Consider the following 20,251-nt stretch of genomic DNA (forward strand, 5'->3'; position numbering starts at 1 on the left):
CTCCGCTGTCCTCCTTGTCCCTCCTCCCATTTTATTGTTATCATCTTCCATGGACAAGACTAGAAGCAGCAAGTGGTGATCAGCTTCTTAGTTCTGTTGTTGCCGTTTGTATATCTAACATGTAAGCACATAGTCACTGTCATCCTGGGAAGTCACCAACCATTGGTTTGGAGGTTCCAAAAAGTTAACTCTTAAATTTGTATAATAAAAAGGTTATGACTTTTACTAGCTGTATTGAGGTGTAATTTGTATACCATAAAAGTCAGCTGTTTTAAGTGTGCAGTTCAGTGAGTTTTAGTAAATTTACTTAGTTGTACACTGTCACCATAATCCAGCTTTAGAACGTTTGTATCACCCCAGTGAAAGGAAAAGGGAAGTGAAGTCGCTCAGTCGTGTCCGACTCTTTGCGACCCCATGGACTGTAGCCTATCAGGCTCCTCCATCCATGGGATTTTCCAGGCAAGAGTGCTGGAGTAGATTGCCATTGTTTTCTCCAGGGGATCTTCCCGACCCAGGAATTGAACCTGGGTCTCCCGCATTGCAGGCAGACGCTTTACCATCTGAGCCAGCAGGGAAGCCTCTGTAGCATCCTTCACCCCAGTAACATCCTTCATACCAGTTAATTCCTGTTCCTGTGGTTCTCCTATTTTCAATCCCTGTGGGAAAGCACCCCTGCAGCTTTGGTTACGGACAGTAGAAGCATACAGGGAATTGTAAGTTTAGAAGTTTTGTGTGGTATTTCCATCAAGTCTGGTGTTTTAAACTCCTGGAGTCAAAGGACAATAGACTGGGTATGTTGCTTTATAGAAACAACTCTTTTCTATCACTTTAAAGTCGTTTGAATAGGTAATGAAAAGCAATTTAAAGGTATGGTAAATAGCTAAAACCCGATAGCCAGAAATACTAAAACAAGCTGTGTTCTATAAAATTTAGTTGGATGCTTGACTTATAATACTACCTAGAGCATTAAATCTCCAAAGTTTCTGAGTGCACATCCCTTTTATGATATTGGGAGTAGGGTGCGGGAGAACACAGACTCAATTTATATATGGATGAGTAGATGTACTATTGTGCTAATGTATACACAGAATAAATTTTGAATGAAAGATGTAAAATATTAGTTAAAAATAATTACAAGATCACCATTCTCAGCTTGTCTCTTGGGAACAGGAAGCAGATGGTGTCTCTCTGCTCAAAGAGGCCTTATTCTTTGATTGTGTCACATACCCGGTTGACAAAGATCTGTTATCAAGGGATTAGTCTGAAATCTTTCTTCAGTTGACCTTCTTATGAAATGATATTTCACTGTTGAAGTGTCGTGGTTCTTATCTGTTATTGTTTACTTTATGACTAATGTTGTAAAGTGGAATTTACAGTCATTTCATACTATGCAATTGTGATCATGTAGCCACTCTTTTATGTAAAGTCAGTGGCTGTATTCCCCCACTTATCTGAAATAGGTCACTTCTTGAACAGCCTTTCAGAAGGGGGAGTGAGATGCTGGTGGAAACCAAGTCTGATTTATAAAGTACTAGAGGCCACTTGCACACTGTGGTTCGGGCGAGTCGTTTAACTTCCCTGCACCTCTGTTTCCTCTGCAGAAAAATGAGAATAGACAACACTGGCTCGTAGCATTGCTATGAGAGTGAATGAGCACATGGCCACGGCTATAGTAGCATTTGCTAAGTAATTGAATAAATGCATCTGGTTGAATCCAAATAGGGTTTAGGAACAGTTTTAAATTCACATATTTTGCTATTGTAAATATGTCTATTTACACGTTCATCTTCATTAAATGCTTTTAACATTTTGAGTGTTAATTTGGCTATTGTAATGAGGATATTGAAAAACAAAAATATTAAGCCTGTTTAGTACTCATGTATTCTTTTCAAAAAGAGAAGGTGCTGGATAGTTCTTTGAAAAAAGCAAAAGTAACTCATTTTTAAATCTAGTAGAAAACATAGCTTTTTTTGTACTTTATCCATGCCTGACATTTTCTTATACTTTCATTTTTCTGTTTCACGGGTCTCTGGAGATAACTTCTCCCCCTACTCTCAGGGTATCTTCTGATAGTTTCTAAATTTGAAGACTTTTGTTGATTTTTTTTGAGACAAAGAATAAATGTACTCTTAAATATCTTATTGAAGTTGATATTTATTTTGAACATAAAAAAATATTTCTTATAAAGTTCCTCAGGTTTCTCTTAAAGATGGTTTCTGATCATTGAATCCTAATATGGAATTTAAAGAATGGTTATACACTTTTAAAATGAGATGGTTGGGTGTGATTTCGTTATTGAGCACTATATTTATGTGTTGTTTTTTTTTTTTTAACTGCAGGTTATCTTGTGTATGAATTTGACAAGTTTTGGTTCGAGGAAAAGCCAGAAAGCATTATGTATTTCAACGTGTACAGAGAGAAGTTTCATGAAAAGATTAAAGGACTCTTACTGGATTGTAATGTATCACTTACTTTAAAAATATGACTCATCCGTAGTATCTTCTATTTCTACCACATTTTGCACACACGACAGAATTTATATGTTGTACCAGAAATTATCTGATCAATTACACACCTTATATATAATTTCCTACAAAAATATTTCAGAAATTCTATTTAAGAAAGCTAGTGGACAATCAGTGTATGTTTACACTTGGTAATACACTGTCCTCCAAAGGTACCTTATCTTCCAAAGATCCCCTCTGTAGAGTCGCATGAACTGCTGCAGTTTGGAGCTTGGGACTTAACCCATTCAGTGTAAAAGTACAAATCAGGTACAAATCAATTTTTGTTAAATTGATTGATTAAAATGTGTAAAAGTCAGTTTTCATTTTTATGTGTTGTAACTATCAAGTTGGTATCTTTTCAAAGCTCTGTTAAGAGTTTCTGGTTTTTAGTCTGGAAATGGTCTTTTTTTCCTTTGCCTTATTTTATTTGTAGGTTAATTAACAGAATAGTTCGTCATGGTTCTCTTTGTTTGCATCTCAATCACACGTCGCAGTGTTGTCTCATAGGAGCAACAGGAGCGTATAGAGAGACACTCTTTGTCAGAGAAGACAGAACTATGGGCTTCTTTTTGGTGTTTCTGATTATTTCATGTGATAGGTAATGCGAGAATGAAGTATTAGTGACTAGCTCTTTTGTTTTTAAATAACACACTTTGAAATATCACAGTGTAATTCTAAAGCTTTAAAGACTTTCTCATCTTCAGTATTTTTTATCAGCTACAGAGAAGAAATTTCAGTGCTTGATGTGAGGGCTTTTATGAGGCCTCTCTGTCTGTGTACGTTTATGAAAAGACATGCTCTGCTAAGAAAATCTTGATTATACTCAAAGAACAGGTGCTATTTTAATAAAGCTGTCTTCGAATTTTAGCAAGAGAAAAACCAAGCTTTTTAAAGATCTCAGTTAAGCGATGTTGGTTGATTTTACTCACTGTTGAGTCTCGCTTCCCTTTGCTTCGACGCCACCACGTTTCTAGATAATGCTGTGCGGCCTCGTGGGTTTTCTGTAATGGTCTGTGGGACCTAAAGTAGCCCGAGGATGATGGCTGTGCCTTTGTACAGCTTTATTCTCTGAAAATCTCAGGAGAGCGGCGACTGCTGCCAAGGATTATAAAGCGATGAGATTCTAACAGGAACAGTTTCTTCTTTGTGTGTTTGACATTTGTACTCACAGCAAAACTAAGAGAGTTTAAAGATAGGTCCATCTGATTACCAAATCCTCCTTAAATCCTACAGAAAGCAGCCTGTTAAATACATAATTTAAAATGTGATGATAGTTAATACATCTTTAAAGTGGTACATATCAAGCATTTAAGGACTGGCTTTTATATAATATATCAAGACCTGAAACTTTCAAATATTTGTTTATGTCTACTGACAGACTTCTCTCTTCAAACTTGCCAAAGAGAAGAGTGGTATAAAATATTCAGCTGGAAAATAACAGATGCAGTGTTGTATAGCACATACATTAACAGTGCATGCCAAAAAAAAGTACATGCATTGAAATTCTTCTTTTCTCAACAAGATAAAATGTTATAATTGGCTCCATTTTACTATAATGGTGGTTTAGATTTTCCGTATTATAGGAATTTTAAAACAGGTTTCTTGTGGGAGACTTCTCAATCCTAGGAGTACCTTGACTTCATCTCTTTAAATGTTTTCCATACTTTATCATCCAGCCAGAGTTCTATGAGATAAAAATCAGGTATTAGCCATTAAAGTTCATTTTATCAGGACGTTTACCATTACATGGAAAGCGATTGTTAGTCTTTTAGTTTTTGCTTAGAAAATACTTACCTTTATATTTAATCTTTTAACAGATGAGGTCTTGAACTGATATAAACCTTTGTCAGTATGGTTTTAAAGAATGATTGAAGTATAGAATGGGAAACTTTTCAAGTATTAAGTTTCTCCTAGGGGGAAGAAAAACCTTTTTAATAATTCTTTAATAATAATGTTTTTAAATGTCATTTGAAATTTTGTTCAATAATATATTATTTAAGTCCACCTTTGTTTGTATAATATATTGCTCTGTTTTTAAGATGATCCGTAACCATTTCAGACAATTCTATGGTAAGTTGGTTGAAAGTCACCAATAGATTCTAAGATTTGATAGTTTGAAAGCCAAGCTAAATGTCACCAGTTGTAAATTAGAATGTAACATGAGCCTTCTGATTTTCATGTGATAGTGACATACATGAAAAGAGAAATATGATAATTGTGTCTGCCATCCTACTTTTCCTTGCTTTCAACATATGTATGTTAGAATTTTAGGTAGTCTAAAAATCCATAGTTAGAATCTGACCTGTTTCTATAGTAATACAATACCAAAGTAGTGATAGAATTGAAGTAGAAGGAAAATTGTTCGCTTTAGCATCAAAAAAGTTAATCAGTGTTGAAATGAATTTTTGTGTGTGCCAGACTGAAGAGTGAATCAGTGACAAAAGTAGTCTAAAAATATAATTACAAGTTGCAGTTTAAATACATTCTGAAAGACAATCTTTAAAGAATTGAGAGAAATCAGGGGATATCAGTGAACTTAGACCCACCCCTCTTTATATATATAAATATGGTGATATAGTTAGATATAAAAATCAGTGTCTTACTGGCACCATTTATAATTGAGAAAGCAGAATCTTTTTCTTAAAAATGCCTGTCCTGATTTTTTTTCCTAAAATGAGCTACTTGGATTTGTATGTATTTTTCTATGTGAAAATATATGTACTCTTCATTTTTATTCCAGTGTCCGTAGTTGTTTATGTGCTCTCTCCCCCCTTTGCATTCAGTGAAATAGAACTTGGTCAAAGATTTGCTAAAAGGAGAAACAGTAGAGGAATGTGAAGGAGGAGTGTTCATTGCCAGAGCAGGAAAGATTACATGTTATCTTAGCACAAAGAGAAGACATTTGGCTTGAAGGGCAATAATGTTTATTATCCTTTTGAATTAGTGATTGGGGACCAGCAGCTATTTTCTCAGGATAAATGGTCCACCCAACTTCTGGGGAGGCTTTATTTCGATTTCATATTTATGAACCTCTCCGATATTTTTAAATGAGGATTCCTGGAGTTGATAAAAATCTGAGAAAAATCATGAGTGAGCCTTTTTTCCCCTAGCTTCAGCTTTGAATAAGAAAAATGTTAAAATGTAGTGCAGGTAAGACCCAACTACTACCTTACTATTATAGGGCAAGGCTGTGTTTCTGTTAAACAATGTATTCAAAAAATATTTAAGCAGTAGCTTTCCCTAGGGGAAAGAGTGCTGGTTGGCAACGTAAAGAAATAGATTTCTGTCTACTTTGGATAAAGCAATTAACTTCCTATGTAAAAGCAATAGTTGAAATGTAATGTCGTTTTGTTTGGAATTTGTGAGCAAATAAAAACATGTTGAAATTGTCATAAGCCTCTCTATTAATATTTCTGCTTCCTTCCCATCTTCCTCATCCCTTATTTATATCATTTATGTTCATGAAATAATACTTTTTTCATTTAATCCTTTAATCATGTTCCTGTAGGGTAAAATCAGAATATACAGAAAATTTTCTTATTTTTATGACTTTAACTCATCTACTGATTACCTATTTAAAAGGTTATTGGAAAAGAACAATTGGTTATGACACCAGAAAAGAAACTACCATCACCCCCCCCTCCCCCTGTTCTTAGAAAGGCTAGGAATAAATCATACTATCCTGCAACGTGTTTTCACAGTTGCTCACGGATCTGTTTGTATGTTAATGCATAGCTTCCATACTTTTTTTAAAGCTGCAAAGCATTCCTCTGTGTGTGTGTGTGTGTGTGTGTGTGTGTGTAGCTTATCTTGAACTAAATATGGAACTGGTTTGATACAGCAAATGCAGTCCTTATTAAAGTTAGTACTAATTATAGCTTTAAATGTATATGTTAGGGAAGAAGTGCTTTAAAGACAAAGCAATCGTCTCAAGGAGTTTGAAGAAGAAGTACCAAATAAACCTGAAGAAAATAGAGAAGAAAATATCAAAGACAAGAGCTTGGATGCATAGAAAAGAAAAAATGCATATAATAGGATCAACAAAGTGTTTGAGAAGACTGACAGTATTGATAAACTTTAGTGAGACAAATTAACAATAAAAAAGAAAGCAAGTAATAAATACTGTCAAGAATGAAATATGAAAAATCACTAGAGATACTGTAGATATTAAAAAGAATATATTGAATAATATCAAAATTAGGAAAATTAGATGAAATAATTTCTAGAAAAATACATTTTATCAAACCTATCCGAGAAGAAATAGAGAAGCAAAAAAGTCCTGGAGCTATTAAATGGATTCAGCAATTAAAAACCTTTCCACTGAAAAACCTGCAGTTTCATATGGGTTTCACCAGTGAGTTAGCACATTTAAAAATAAAATAATGTTAGTTTTCACAGAACTTTCCAAATAACTTAATGTGTACACTCTGCAATTCATAAGACTGTTATGATCTACTTTTTAAATTGGGGTATAGTTGCTCTCAATGTTCGTTAGCTTCTGCTGTACAGTGAAGTGAATCAGCTGTATGTGTACATATATACCTTCCCTCTTGGACTGTTGGTGGGATATAAATTGGTACAGCCACTATAGAGAACAGTACAGAGATTCCTTAAACAAATAAAAACAGAACTACCATATGACCCAGCAAACCTACCACTGGGCATATGATGATCTTTAATAGATACAGAAAAAGCATTCAATAAAAATTAAATATCCATTCGTGTTAAAAACTTGGCAAATGAGAAATAGAAAGGGATTACCTTAATTTTACAAAATATATCTTTATAAAATGAACTATAGCAAATATACTTAATTATAAAATATTGGGATCAGAATTAAGAAAGGATGTCTTTTCTCATCTCTTGTATCAGTCAGTCATTGCCACAATACAATGTACAATAACCAACCACAAAAATATCTCAGTGACCTACAAAACAATTTTACTCCTCACACATGGGTAGGCTAGCCAGACAGTTTGGGTAGTCTCAGCTGGATTCAGCTAGCCTTAAATTGAGGTCATCTGCAACAAGATGCTTTACAGTTAACAACTAAGGGAAAGAAATGGGAGGGAACCCTCAGAGTCAACGGAGGAGAAACGTAATAGTAAATGTGATGTGGAGCTCACAGCGCCTGGCAGCCTGGGGACTACCTGGCCATTTAGTGGCCACTCCTTGTTTTTGTCTGAACAATTCTTTTAATCTCCTGTTTATTCTTTGCCTATTCCTTCTGTACTCAGCTGGTAAATGAAAAGGTTACTACAGATGCAAATGACGAAGTTGGCTTTGCTGGAGAGATGCAATGTAGATTAATTTTCATCTCAATCTGTTCCTCTATCTAACCAAAGGCACCTTCTAGCTCTAAAATTCTGTGATTCTAGGATAGATACTATGATTCTAATAACAGCAGTGCCCCAATGAACACAGTGTCTTAGAAGTTGTTATAGATGCCATAAAATGTGGACTCTCAAAATCAAAAGCCTGTACTAATAACATTAAAAGTAAGTTTTCGCCCATTGATTCTCAAGACCTTTCCTTGTTATTTGGGAAGTTTTGTAACCCAGGTGAACCTCAACTCTTACATTAGAAACAGATCCAAAAAAGGCAAACTTTAAGAGATGTTAGCAATATTTTATTGAATATATTAACTGACAACGGGGTTAATAAAAAGGAAACTTCGTTTTTAAGTATTGATAAAGTGTATTTCACTCAGTTTTCCTTTTCCATCAATTAATAATTGAATTAATAATTAAAACATGTTAAAGGTCTTCATATTCAATCATAAAATCCCTCCCCCCATTAAATAGTCAATTAGGTACAGTAGCTTATCTGGATATTACATTTGCCAGGGTATACATTGAATGTTTTGCTTTCCCTTCCTTAAAATACTGAGAATAAAAGTCATAGGAAATAGTAGTTTTCCCTTGGAAAAAAAATAGTCCAGAACTCTCTATCAGAATTTCCTTATCTGGGTGAAATAAAGTGAATAGTTTCGCTTGCTTTTTAAAATTATCTGGTTAGCAAAGATCCCCACTGGTCTGTTCCGTCTTCTTCCCGAGGAGGACTAGGTCGCACAGTCCATGGTCTGCCTCGACTTCATCAATTCTCGCTTCAGCTGCTCGAAGCACACAAACATGATGATGTTCCAGGATCCCAGTCGCAAGAAGGAAGGTACAAATCTAGAAAAGTGATGTCATCACTCTATTAGTTTGCTTAAATTCTGATAGCTATTACAGTGCGTGCCTTCATCGACTCAATGGACATGAGTTGGAGCAAACTCCGGGAGATGGTGAAGAACAGGGAAGCCTGGCGTGCTGTAGTCCATGGGTTCCAAAGAATTGGACACAACTGAGCGACTGAACAACAACAAATCATGGTCCAGGCAGTGCATGCTTCTCCTGTGCCACGCATCTCCAGCGCAGGCACTTGAGAGTGCCTGCTCTTCCTGTTTCCTTCCTCGGCCTCAAGTTTCATCCAGGTGCCCTACCCTGCTTCTGAACAACGAAATCCAGAGGAGCCCATCTATACAACAGTCCCACCAAACTAAACCAAAGCTGGTCTCCTGCTTCTCCATCATCTTCTCCTTTTTGAGGGGACAGGAAATCTTGTTTCCCTTTGCTTTCTGAATGGAGTGTAGGAAACTTTAATCGTTTAAAAGACGAAGTAAGTGGAGAAAGCAAAGTGATGAGTAATTAGACCATTTTCCAGGGTCAAGAAATCAGTGCTGTCTAGATCTTGGTAATTCTGGTCCTAAGAGGGGTGGCCAGAGACTGATTTGCGTTTTGTTGTTTCTGTTGCTCTTGCTGTTTTGAAGAATTCTGCCATGGTGTACACACCAGATGATTTATTTTGAAAATCCTGTCTACAGCAATGAAATATTCCCAGAGAAAATGATGTAAAATCTGTTAAATCTGTCTTGGATAGGTATGTTAGAGATCTTGCCTATAAAGATCACCCCCCAATATTCTGGGGGAATCTCTTAATATATATCTTCTGACTCCTGAATGTTTGTGTGTGTTTTATGGTAAAATATACATAACATCAATTTATAATTTTAGCCAGCCATTTATACACATACATATGTATATATATATATATGTCTCTCTCATATATATATATTCAATAGTATAATTCAGTTGCATTAAATATGTTCTCATTGTTCTCATTACCAGTCCCCATCTCCATCCCAAACTGAATCTCTGTACCCATTAAAAAATAACTCCCCTCAGCCAATAGATTGAGACCAAGGGACAAGCTGTCGGTTTCGAATGAGCCACTGATCAAGCTTGAGAAGATTTTACTATCACAGCTTTAAATTTCCTGACACAGTGGAATTGGTGTATTGGAGAGATTTATGGCAAAGAAAAGTAGACATTAAGTACACTGCACATTCTAAGGCTGCTCAGCTGTCAATTGTTCAGATGAGATGCCTCCCGCCCCCCAACCGTAGCACACAGAATCCCTGAACATAACATTGTAGATACTGAAGAACACATCCTACCCTTTGAAAAAAGCTGACGGTCCTTCCCTAATGAACATCATCATTGCGCAGTTGGGCACACTTGTGTACTGTCCTGGTGAAGAGTTAACAAATCGGGTTTTCACCACATCCACGGGAGAGGACAGAACCGTTGTGCAGAATCCAGCAACAACAGCGGACACGAAGTGGCAGGGCACGTCGTCTGAAACGGGTCGATGAGGCAGGTCAACACTGGATTCTGGGGAGGGGCTTCTAGTTTTTAGTTATCTATCAGATCCTCAAAAGCCTGTTGATAACAGCTCAACGTAGTTGTCTTATAAATCAATAACATACAGTAAGTGAGTGTTAGTCACTCAGTCGTGCCCGACTCTTTGCGACCCCATGGACTACAGCCCACCAGGCTCCTCTGTTCAGGGGATTTTCCAGGCAAGGATACTGGAGTGGGTTGCCATTCCCTTCTCCAGGGGATCTTCCCAACCCAGGGATCGAACCCGGGGATCTTCTGCACTGCAGGCAGATTCTTTACCGACTGAGCTACAAGGGAAGCTTGTACATACAGTAAGGAATGTTATAATTTTAGAAAAAGTTGGCAAATGGTACATGGCATACTGGATTATAAGTGCTTTAGGAAAATAACCAGTTACTTACCTCTGTCCTTAGGGCATGACATAATACTCAACACATAGACATCTATACTTTTTTAAAAAGATTAAAGTCATTGTCCAAGGAGAATTTCAATGTTTCCAGAACCCATTAGAATAAAATTTTTAGGAACCTATCCAATGGTTCTACTTTGGGATGAAACCACCAAGAAGCTCCTTATTTAACTAGCTCATCTGGATATAAGATGAGCTAAAGAAAAAAACTGTTGCAACAGAACTTCTAAAGCCTGCGGTTTTGGTTATATCTATTATTCAAGAGTATTACTTTTTTTAAAGATAAAATTATTACAATTAAGGGGTTCAGTATAATAAAAGATGAAATTATAAATGTGCAGACCTGCCATGTGAAAAAGAAAGTTACCTGCTAATAGTTTGTTTTTCACAAGGGCCTTCTTCAGTAGGTCATACGTTACTAGCTCTGTACAGTTGATGATGACATTTCTTGTCAGATTGGGAGTAGTCCCTGGGGGGAAAGAAAGTGTTGAATAGCTCCATCATACGATAAGATGCTAATTGGATATGCGTGTTTTAACGATTATAGAATCCATGTTGAAGAGAGTCACCTTTCCAAAGCCCCATCAAGCCTTCTGTTGTTGCTATCATTCTGTAAGCATTGTAAGTCCCAGTGTATCGAGGTTTGGGACCGTGGAGATGGCTCTGAGCTTGCAGTCTGACCTTGACCACCTCTGTGGGTTGCCCAATGAACACGGCCACGCCTCCAGTCGTTAGACCCGCTGAGATCTTGCTTCCTAAACTAGCTGTTGTTATCCAGAGAGAAAAAAATGATGTGTCAAGCAAAAGAGAAAAAAGTCAAGACCCAGAATGCATGGGTATGTCTTTTTAATTTTTAGTGGTTAATACTACTGTGTCATTCTATCTTGAGTACTTCCCTAATGCTTGTGCACGTGCTAATCATGTACTGTGCTGTGCTTAGCCGCTGAGTCACATCCAACTCCTTGTCACCCCATGGACTGTACTAAGAATGTATGTCATAGGAGGGCTAGAAGATTTCAAAGTTGACTGAATTGTTTTTTTAATAAAGACTTTCAAGGAGAAAGAAAAACCCAATGCTTGTTTAAACAATGGCTTAGTTCTTTCCTATATTTGGCTTAGTTCTTTCTTTATATTTGCTCTATTTTTCAGTATTTCCCAATTGGGCGGAAGCACCAGTCACCAGTGAAGCTTACTCTTCTAACCATCAATGAGACTGTTAATTATTGGACTTAAGGATCTTAGGAAAAGCCCTAAAGAACAAACTGCCCGAGTTTGGGACGTCAAGTGGTCTCAGGCTTCAACAGGCTCCTAAAGGGACAAAAATAAGAAAGAAGTGATCACGTGATTTTTAATTGCAAATTTTGAAAAATTAACATGGGTTCCTCAAGACAGATATCATTTAATAAAATGACAAATAGTCTTGGAGCCTCATTAGTCGCTAAGATATGTCCTACTCTTTTGTGACCCCATGAAGCCCCATACCTATTCCCATAATTAAAGTGTAGATCAATCACATTTACTCATCAAGGACTTTCTCAGTCTCTAATTCTATTTCCTGAGCTGTATAAAATGGAGGTAATAATATCTACCTCACAGAGTCACTGTTTCTAAGAGTTAATAACAACATAGCACTTAGCATAGTGTCCTGCGTATGGGAAATTCAGCAAGTCTTTTCATGACTGTGTGGTTGCTTTCCTTTCTCAATACGCTTGGCCAGGAGCTGAGCACTGAATAATACCCATCTTTTAAGTGGCAAGATGATACTTAAATAATTCCCTTCACTTTTGGCCCCTATTTACAGTCTTATTTGGTTGCACTCATCCTGTGTTCCAATCCCCTTTTCAATTCCCAAGCTCCTTGGGAGCAGGGCCATACTCTTTGTCTTCCCTTCTCACGGCCCATCTTCTCCTCAGTCCTCTGCAATTTAGCTGCCACTTCTACTACTCGGCTCAACATGCTTTTGCCAAGGAAACCCATGAGTTTCTGCTGTTAGGTACATCGTTCCCTCCTTTCCTCACTAGATACCTCTGCTCTTTGGCCCTAATGATAATTCCTCCCATGACTGGGAAATCTATCCCAGGTGTTTCTCCTAAGTTTTTGTGCAGACCAGACATTACCTATCCTCGACACATTCTATGAATGGGATAGAATGAATGGGATATTTAACCGGAAACTTGTAAGTCATCTTAACATTCCTACCTTTTCTTTATACCTCACTTCCAACTCTCCACCAAGTTTAGTCAATTACATTTCCAAAATCTTTACTGCCATTGCTTTAGCTTGCCCTGATCATTTCTTCCTTTCTAAATTACCCTTTTCTTCCCCTTTTTCTGTATAGCTTTTACAGTGCTGCCAAAGTGACCTTCTGAAAATATAAATTATTTATGTTATTCCTTTGTTTATTATTTTTCAATGACTTCCCATCATTTTAAGGATAAAACCTGAACTCCTTAGCATGGCCTGCAAGCTCTCCTGTGATCTGATGCATTTCTGCCTTTCTGGTGTCACTTCTTCCCACTCACCAGCATGTCTTCCCTCCATGCTCTGTGTGTTCAAATGTTGATGTTGGCTTGCCAGTTTGTTATGAAGACCACTACCCTGTGTGTAACTGTTTACTGGGTCACAGCTGAGCCTAGGACATGTCTCTCTGACTTCTCCCCCTCCCAGGAACACTGCCTGCTTACCTTCTTTCCCTGTGGTGAAGAACTCCTGGACAGTATCATAGAGGCCGATCCTAAGAGAGGCGAAGCTTATTTGTCTCTGGAGACCAGCAGGCAGCCCGCTGTAGAGTTTCACTGGCCCTTCTGTTTTTGCCAGAGTGATGATTGTTCCCAGGACGCCTTTATACCTAATGGCACTGGAGGTCAGGCATTCGCCCTGGATCTGGAAGTGAAAATTGAAAGGGAGTCCTACCTAGTGAGGAAAAAACAAAGGTTGGCATCAAGCTGTCCTCAATGGAGAAAACTTGAGCCAAGATATTTTTTCCATTGTGTTCCTATTTTCAGTCCTTTTTGCCTTCTCAGCCAACATCTCCCCTTATCTATCTATCTAAATCCCTGGGTGAGGAAGATCCCCTAGAAAAGGAAATGGCAACCCACTCCAGTATTCTTGTCTGGAGAATCCCATGGACAGAGGAGCCTGGGGGGCTGCAGTCCATAGCGTCGCAAAGAGTCACATAGGACTGAAATGACTTAGCACACATCTAGAGCTAGATATCTAGATATCTATCTATGGAAAGGGGGAAGGGAGAGAATTTGGCTACTAGGCATACTTTGAAGGTCCTCCCCATCTCGCACCTCACTGTCCCACCCCCAGGAACTCTCCAGAACCCTTAGGCAGTAGGCTAGGAAGATGTGCCTGTCTGATCAAGTACAGGAGAGGTTGGCAACAGTCACAGTCAACCCGTCCTCCTTGACCCTCGCTCTTCTTTAGTTAATTCCTCCAATGTTCCAGTTTCCCACCCTAAGGCATCCATCCAGTGACAGGCAAACTTTTTTTTAACGTGGCCACCTGCTCTACCTAAGGTGAGAAAGGATGGTAAAACCGAAGCCAGAGTCAAAGGGGTGCACACAGTAGAGGTCCCCTCTCTGCCCGAGGCACCTCCCCTTGTCCACAGCGCTCCCTACCTGTAGCCGGACTTTGGCGGTGTCCAGCGGGAAGGTGATTATGTCAGCCACGCAGGCCGCCACCCCAGCCGAGAAGATCTTGACCGCCATGGTAGGGGGCACGTCTGACGCTGTGTGTCCCACCATCCTGACTCAACGCGGACTCCGGCGCAAGGGGATGAGGGCTTCAGTCCCAAAGGTGGAAGTTCTGCCTGGCTTCTCACTCCTGCGCGGCCGGGCAGCAGACCCGTCCTCTCCGACTTCTGCCCAGTGGGGGAGGCAGACAGGGGGCTGCAGCGGCCCAGGTGGCAGGTGGCGGGGTCGATGCAGCGGCGCCTGCCTGCCCTGCCTCGAGTCCGGGCTGGCCACGCCGTGCCCTCTGCCTCCGCGGATGACTTATATCGCCAGCGATCGGGATCCGGGCTGAGCCGATCCAGGTCTCTGGGGAATGGCAGGGCGTGTCCTGGGGTGCAGGTCCCTCCCACCTCCCCATCCTGGCTCGGCACCTGGGGACCCGCCGTCTACGCTCTACCCTCGATGCGCAGGGAAGGGCGCACAGCAGCGCGCACCCTGAGCCTGGCAAGCTGGGCATCTCTCCAGGCTTCTAGAGTCTTCAGCTGCTCACCCTTGGAGGGCGGGGAGGGGGAGTCTCTGAAACAAGAGCGAGCTCAGTGATCCTGGCAGAAGTCCCTGCCCAGCCGGAGAGCTCCAAGGCAAGAGTGGACTCCTCTTATTCCTCTGACTCCCCAGGAGCCTTGCAGACACCTTCTCTGCTTGGCTTCCCTTTGCTCTCTTTCTGATTTCTTATCCTCTCACCCTCCCAGCCACATGCAGCCAAATGCCATTCCAAAAACTTCCAAGCAGAATCCGAGAACATTCTGAACTTTCAAAGGTTTTCATTTGAACACTTTTTGTAGGAGGGTGTCAAATGAAATGATGACCATTCTAGAAAGCACACCCAGAGTAAATTGCTAGAGCAATAAAGTGCTCCTTTTAATTACATTCTGGGTGCAGGGGCGGTGTGGTGAAAAGGACAAAGACAAGGGCAGGTCACCAGGCTCCAGATGCAGCTCTTACCTTCGCAAGTCATCTATGACCCTTGACTCTTGACCCCTTTCCTAGTCCCATTATATTCACTCCCATGTAAAGTGTGGATATTTGAGAGTCAGCAACATGAATGCAATAAAAGAAGGTCCACACTTTACATGGGAATGAGTATAATGGGACTAGGAAAAGGGGTCAAGGGTCAAGCTATAGGGATTCCCCAAAGTTATAGTCTAGGAAAAATGACCTTATCAAAGGTCAAATTAGGAAAGAAACAGTGTCCTCAGCCATAGAACTATGGCATTTGAGAATATAATTAATGAAGGGTTGGGTCTGTCAAGTAGTCATACTGTAATGTTCAGAAAAAATGTCAAGAGAATAAAAACAAAGGAAAGTATTGGATTTGGCTCTAACATAATTGATCACCTTAGGGAGTGCAGCTGTGGTAGAGTTATTAGGTTGTGAGGATGATGGCTAAGCAGATTGGGAATGTTTGTTATAATGCATAAAAGGTGAACTGCTGTCAACTGGATAATCCCCAACCCACAACCCAACCCACCAACCCTATGCATTGTCTTTCACAGTGGTTCCATCTGACGTGGTTTTAAAGCATACTCGCAAATTGCTCTCATCAGAAAACAAAGGTGCATATCTCTTCCCCTTGCATCCAGGAAGGCTGGTCCATGCCTTACTAATGAATAAGACAGCACCGCTGGTTTCTGACGCTGGACTATAACGTCCTTTCCTAAGGAAACATTAGGAACTCTGGGTTATTATGTAAGAAATCCAACCTCCCTGAGGCTGTCATGCTGGAGAGGCCTGCCCTAGGTAGGCAATTCCAGCCTTGCCTATCAAGGCAGGAGACACGAGAGTGCAGCTGCCTTGGACTCTTCGGATAAACCCGCCTGCCAGCTGAAAACACCACGTGATCTCCATCGCTGGAGTAGGACAGAAGGGTCATCCAGCTGTTGTTCAGTCACTCAGTCGCATCTGACTCTCTGCGCCCTCATGGACAGCAGCACACCTGGCTTCCCTGTCCTCCGCTATCTCCCAGTGCGCAAATTCATGTCCATTGAGTTGGTAATGTTATCTAACCATCTCATCCTCTGCGTCCCCCTTATCCTTTTGCCTTCAGTCTTTCGCAGCATTAAAGGCTCTTTGCACCAGGTAGCCAAAGTATTGGCGCTTCAACTTCAGCATCAGTCCTCCCAATGAATATTCATGGTTTATTTCCTTTAGGATTGACTAGTTTGATCGCCTTGCAGTCCAAGGGACTCTCAAAAGTCTTCTTCAGCACCACAATTCGAAAGCATGAATTCTTCAGAGCTCAGTCTTCTTTATGGTCCAGCTCTCACATCCATATATGACTACTGGAAAAACCATAGCTTTAACTATATGGACCTTTGTTGGCAAAGTGATGTTTCTGCTTTATGATACACTGTCTAGGTTTGTCATAGCTTTCCTTCCCTTGTGGCTCAGCTGGTAAAGAATCCACCTGCAATGCGGGAGACCTGGCTTCGATCCCTGGGTTGGGAAGATCCCCTGGAGAAGGGAATGGCTACCCACTCCAGTATTCTGGCCTGGAGAATTCCACGGACTATATAGTCCATGGGGTCGCAAACAGTCTGACTCGACTGAGCGACTTTCACTTTCACTTTTCCTTCCAAGGAGCAAGTGTCTTTTAATTTCACTGTCCACAGTGATTTTTTAGCCCAAGAAAATAACATCTGTCACTGTTCCCACTTTTTCCCCATCTGTCTGCCATGAAGTGATGGGACCATACCATACCATATCAGTTGAGTTCTGCCCAAATTCCTGACCCATGAAATTGTGAGACATAACGCAGTGGTTGTGGTTTTAAGCTGGAACAACCTTTTCTTTTCTGAGAAGTTAGGACTGGCATCCACTCTCTTTACACTTTCCTCCAACACTACCTTCATAATGAGTTGGATACAGTGCATGGTGTGGAATTTTGGAATTATGATTATAAAGGGAAGTCGTAGTACATTTCTGAAGGAGAAGCAGGGTAAACGGAAAGTCATTTTGTTTCCTTTAGGCTCATGTTTTTAAAAGGCAGGGTATGACAGGCTAGAGGAGAGGGTGAAATGAAAGCTATTAGAAAAGAAGGGAACGTGAGAAAGGGTCTGTTAAAAATGAGGAAAGGTTGTGGTCCCAACCAGCTAAGGACAGATAGGGAGAGATTTGTGACCAGCTAAGAACAGATAAGGAGAGGAGATCTGTGACCGGAGAACTGCGATTGCTCTGAGACTATGAGAAGGACAGCCTCGAGCTCTGGAATGTTAACTTCTAGCTGGGTGGGCGTGGTCAGTTAAGAGACTTCTCCAGAAGGTAGATTTGGTTTATTCAGTGACTGACGAGTGAGCATCTGAGGTGTGCTGGCCAGAAAGCCAAACTAAGGGTCCAGAAGAAGCAGAAGTCACAGCTTCCATGGCCTTCCCTGGCAGTCCAATGGTTAGGATTCTGCAGTTCCAATGCAGGGGGTGTGGGTTCGGTCCCTGGTCAGGGAACTAAGCTCCTCCATGCCACGTGGTATGGTTAAAAAGAAAAAAAAAGTTAAAGTCTCCTGTGGGGCACCCATCAGAGGTCACAGGCGTTCCAGATTCGGAAATGGTTCTGGATTCCAAGGACCAGGCTCCTTTACCCCTTCGGGAGGCTCTGGGAAGTAGGGGAAAGTTTGCCTCAGGTTGGAGAGAACAGTAGGGGAGAGGGCGGTGTCCCCAAAGGCTCAGCCATCTGCTCTTCTGGCACAAAGAAGTAGAGAGGTGAAGAGCAGGGCAGTGTGAGCAAGGGCAGCAGAGCTTTTGTGACGTAGCTACGGGATGGTAAACGCCTACTTCCCTCTTAAAATTTAGAACAACACTGAGGGGGAAGGGGGCTGGGATGAACTGGGAGCTTGGGACTGACATATTTACACTGTCGATACTATGGAGAAAATAGGTAACCAGTGAGAACCTACGGTGTAGCCCAGGGAACTCTCCTTGGCGCTCTGTGGGGACCTGAATGGGAAGGAAATCCAAGAAGAGGGGCTATATATAAACATATAGCTAATCCATTTTGCCGTATAGCAGAAACTAGCACATTGTAAAGCAACTATATGCCAACAAAAATTAATAAAAAATAAAATTTAGAACAACAAACTGTGGTCGACTAGGAACCTCTGAACAAAATGTCTTTTTGTACTAATATTAAACAAGCATAACAATGCTGTACATTTGAAAAATGTTCTGTACTTTCCCATAATTCTCTCATTAACCACCAGTAGGAAATATCATGTTGTAGTTATAGATAATAACTATAGAGATAAATGTGCAAATGACAGAAGAGACAATTTATAAAAGAAGAAATACAACCTTTAAAATAGACTGATATATTTACCATCACTAATAAAAAAAATGTACTTCACCTAATAAATTAATACAGTGTCTCTACAAAAAGCATAATTATTTTAACATTTACATGTACATTTTAAATTTACTATCATAAATACAAATTGTGAGTGGTGTAAATTATGCATATTTAAAATGTGGTAATTATCTTGTCAGCATTATATTAGTGATGGCAGTATAAATTTACATGATTCTTTTAGAAAACAGTTTGGCGGCATGTCCTGAGCCAAGAAATGTCCATATCCTTTCCTCTAACGATTCTATTTCTGGATAGCTATCTTAAAATCATTAGCCAATATATGAAAAAGTCAATATGTAGGAAGATTATGACAGTTAAGTATTTATAGCAGCAAACTAGAGGCAGTGCCAGCCTTAGGTGAGATCTAGCTCTGCACGTCTGGGTGTGTCTGCAGGGCTGGGCATGTTCTGTCCACAAGTGTCTGCTCTGCGCACTGATGCGTGAGGAGGGACAGAGCCTGCCCTTAGGAACAGGGCAGCGGTAGGGAGAGGGCAGGATGGGGTCCAGTCCAGCCCAAAGAGAAGGAGTCTATTGAGGTCCAAATTAAGGAGAAAATATTCCATTTTCATCCCGATTAACATGGTATAGCCTAGTGATTAAGAGAACGACAAGTAGCCCATGTTCAATTCTAAGATGCTTTCAACTGGGTGAGTGTGGACAGATTACCTAACTTCTCTGAGCCTCGAATGCTTCACTTTTGTGATAGGTATGAATCACTAGGTTATTCTTACTAATCGATCACTCCTTATGCTTAGCACTGAATGAACATAATCCTTATAACCCTCCGAAAGATCATCCACTTCGTGCACTTAATGAAAAGTTAACAGAAGCTTCTCTAAGCACTTGACAAAATTTAACACTAGTCCTCATGGCTCTCTCAGAGGGAGCAGTGGTAAAGAATCCGCCTGCCAATGCAGGAGACGCAAGAGACACAGGTTCAGTCCCTGAGTGGAGAGGATCCCCTGGAGGAGGCAATGGCAACCCACTCCAGTATTCTTGCCTGGGAAAAATCCCATGGACAGAGGAGCCTTGTGGGCTACAGTCAACAGGGTCACAAAGAGTCAGACACGACTGAGCACATCTCACGCTACCCATTGCTGCCCCCTGAGGTATGGATTGATGTACTACCATTACCCACTTCATGGGAGGCGGAAACGCGGAGGTTCAGAGGAGTTAAGTAACATCTAGGTCACATAACCACTTCATGGTACACTTGGAATCTGTCTGACCCCCAGACTCTCAATCTCTAAATGATGCCCAAAATGCTTTCCCAATGTATTTATTTATTGTTTTAAAATTTTTATTGAAATATAGTTGATGTAATGTTGTGTTAGTTTCAGGTGTGCAGTATATATATTCTAAATATATATATATAGAATATATATTCTTTTTAGCTTCTTTTACATTATAGGTTATTATAAGATATTGAATATAGTTCCCTGTGCTGTACAGTAGGTCCTTGCTGGTTATCTATATTATATATAGTAGTGTGTATATTTTAATCCCAAATGTATTTGTGACATGATACTTTGCTAA

General features: G+C 40.2%; 2 protein-coding genes across 8 annotated transcripts in view; one reads left to right on the forward strand and one right to left on the reverse strand.

The window, feature by feature from the left end:
• The window catches only part of ELMOD2 (ELMO domain containing 2), a 28,666-nt gene extending 22,767 nt beyond the window's left edge, over positions 1 to 5,899 (forward strand). For both annotated transcript variants that reach the window (XM_006079251.3, XM_025268096.2), the window contains exon 9: positions 2,340 to 5,899. In XM_006079251.3, the coding sequence (XP_006079313.1) occupies positions 2,340 to 2,485 (146 nt within the window). In that variant the 3' untranslated portion in view covers positions 2,486 to 5,899. The remainder of the gene's footprint in view (positions 1 to 2,339) is intronic.
• UCP1 (uncoupling protein 1) lies at positions 2,340 to 14,870 on the reverse strand. Of its 6 annotated transcripts, none has more exons than XR_006545660.1 (7): positions 14,267 to 14,870; positions 13,325 to 13,553; positions 11,210 to 11,404; positions 11,008 to 11,109; positions 10,006 to 10,186; positions 4,302 to 4,417; positions 2,340 to 4,191 (listed from the first exon to the last, which is right to left on the reverse strand). XR_006545660.1 is itself a non-coding variant. In XM_044930453.1 (6 exons), exons 1-6 carry the CDS (start codon positions 14,390 to 14,392, stop codon positions 4,354 to 4,356), a joined length of 897 nt encoding a protein of 298 aa, XP_044786388.1. In that variant the 5' UTR covers positions 14,393 to 14,868; the 3' UTR covers positions 2,340 to 4,353. The 6 variants fall into 6 exon arrangements, 4 of the variants coding, with proteins under 4 accessions (XP_044786388.1, XP_044786389.1, XP_044786387.1 ...); XR_006545659.1 differs by having other exon boundaries at positions 4,302 to 8,683; positions 14,267 to 14,847; XM_044930453.1 differs by having other exon boundaries at positions 2,340 to 4,417; positions 14,267 to 14,868.
• Positions 14,871 to 20,251: the final 5,381 nt, after the last annotated feature.

This window comes from Bubalus bubalis, chromosome 17 (assembly GCF_019923935.1).
Source record: "Bubalus bubalis isolate 160015118507 breed Murrah chromosome 17, NDDB_SH_1, whole genome shotgun sequence".
Lineage (NCBI taxonomy): Eukaryota > Metazoa > Chordata > Mammalia > Artiodactyla > Bovidae > Bubalus > Bubalus bubalis.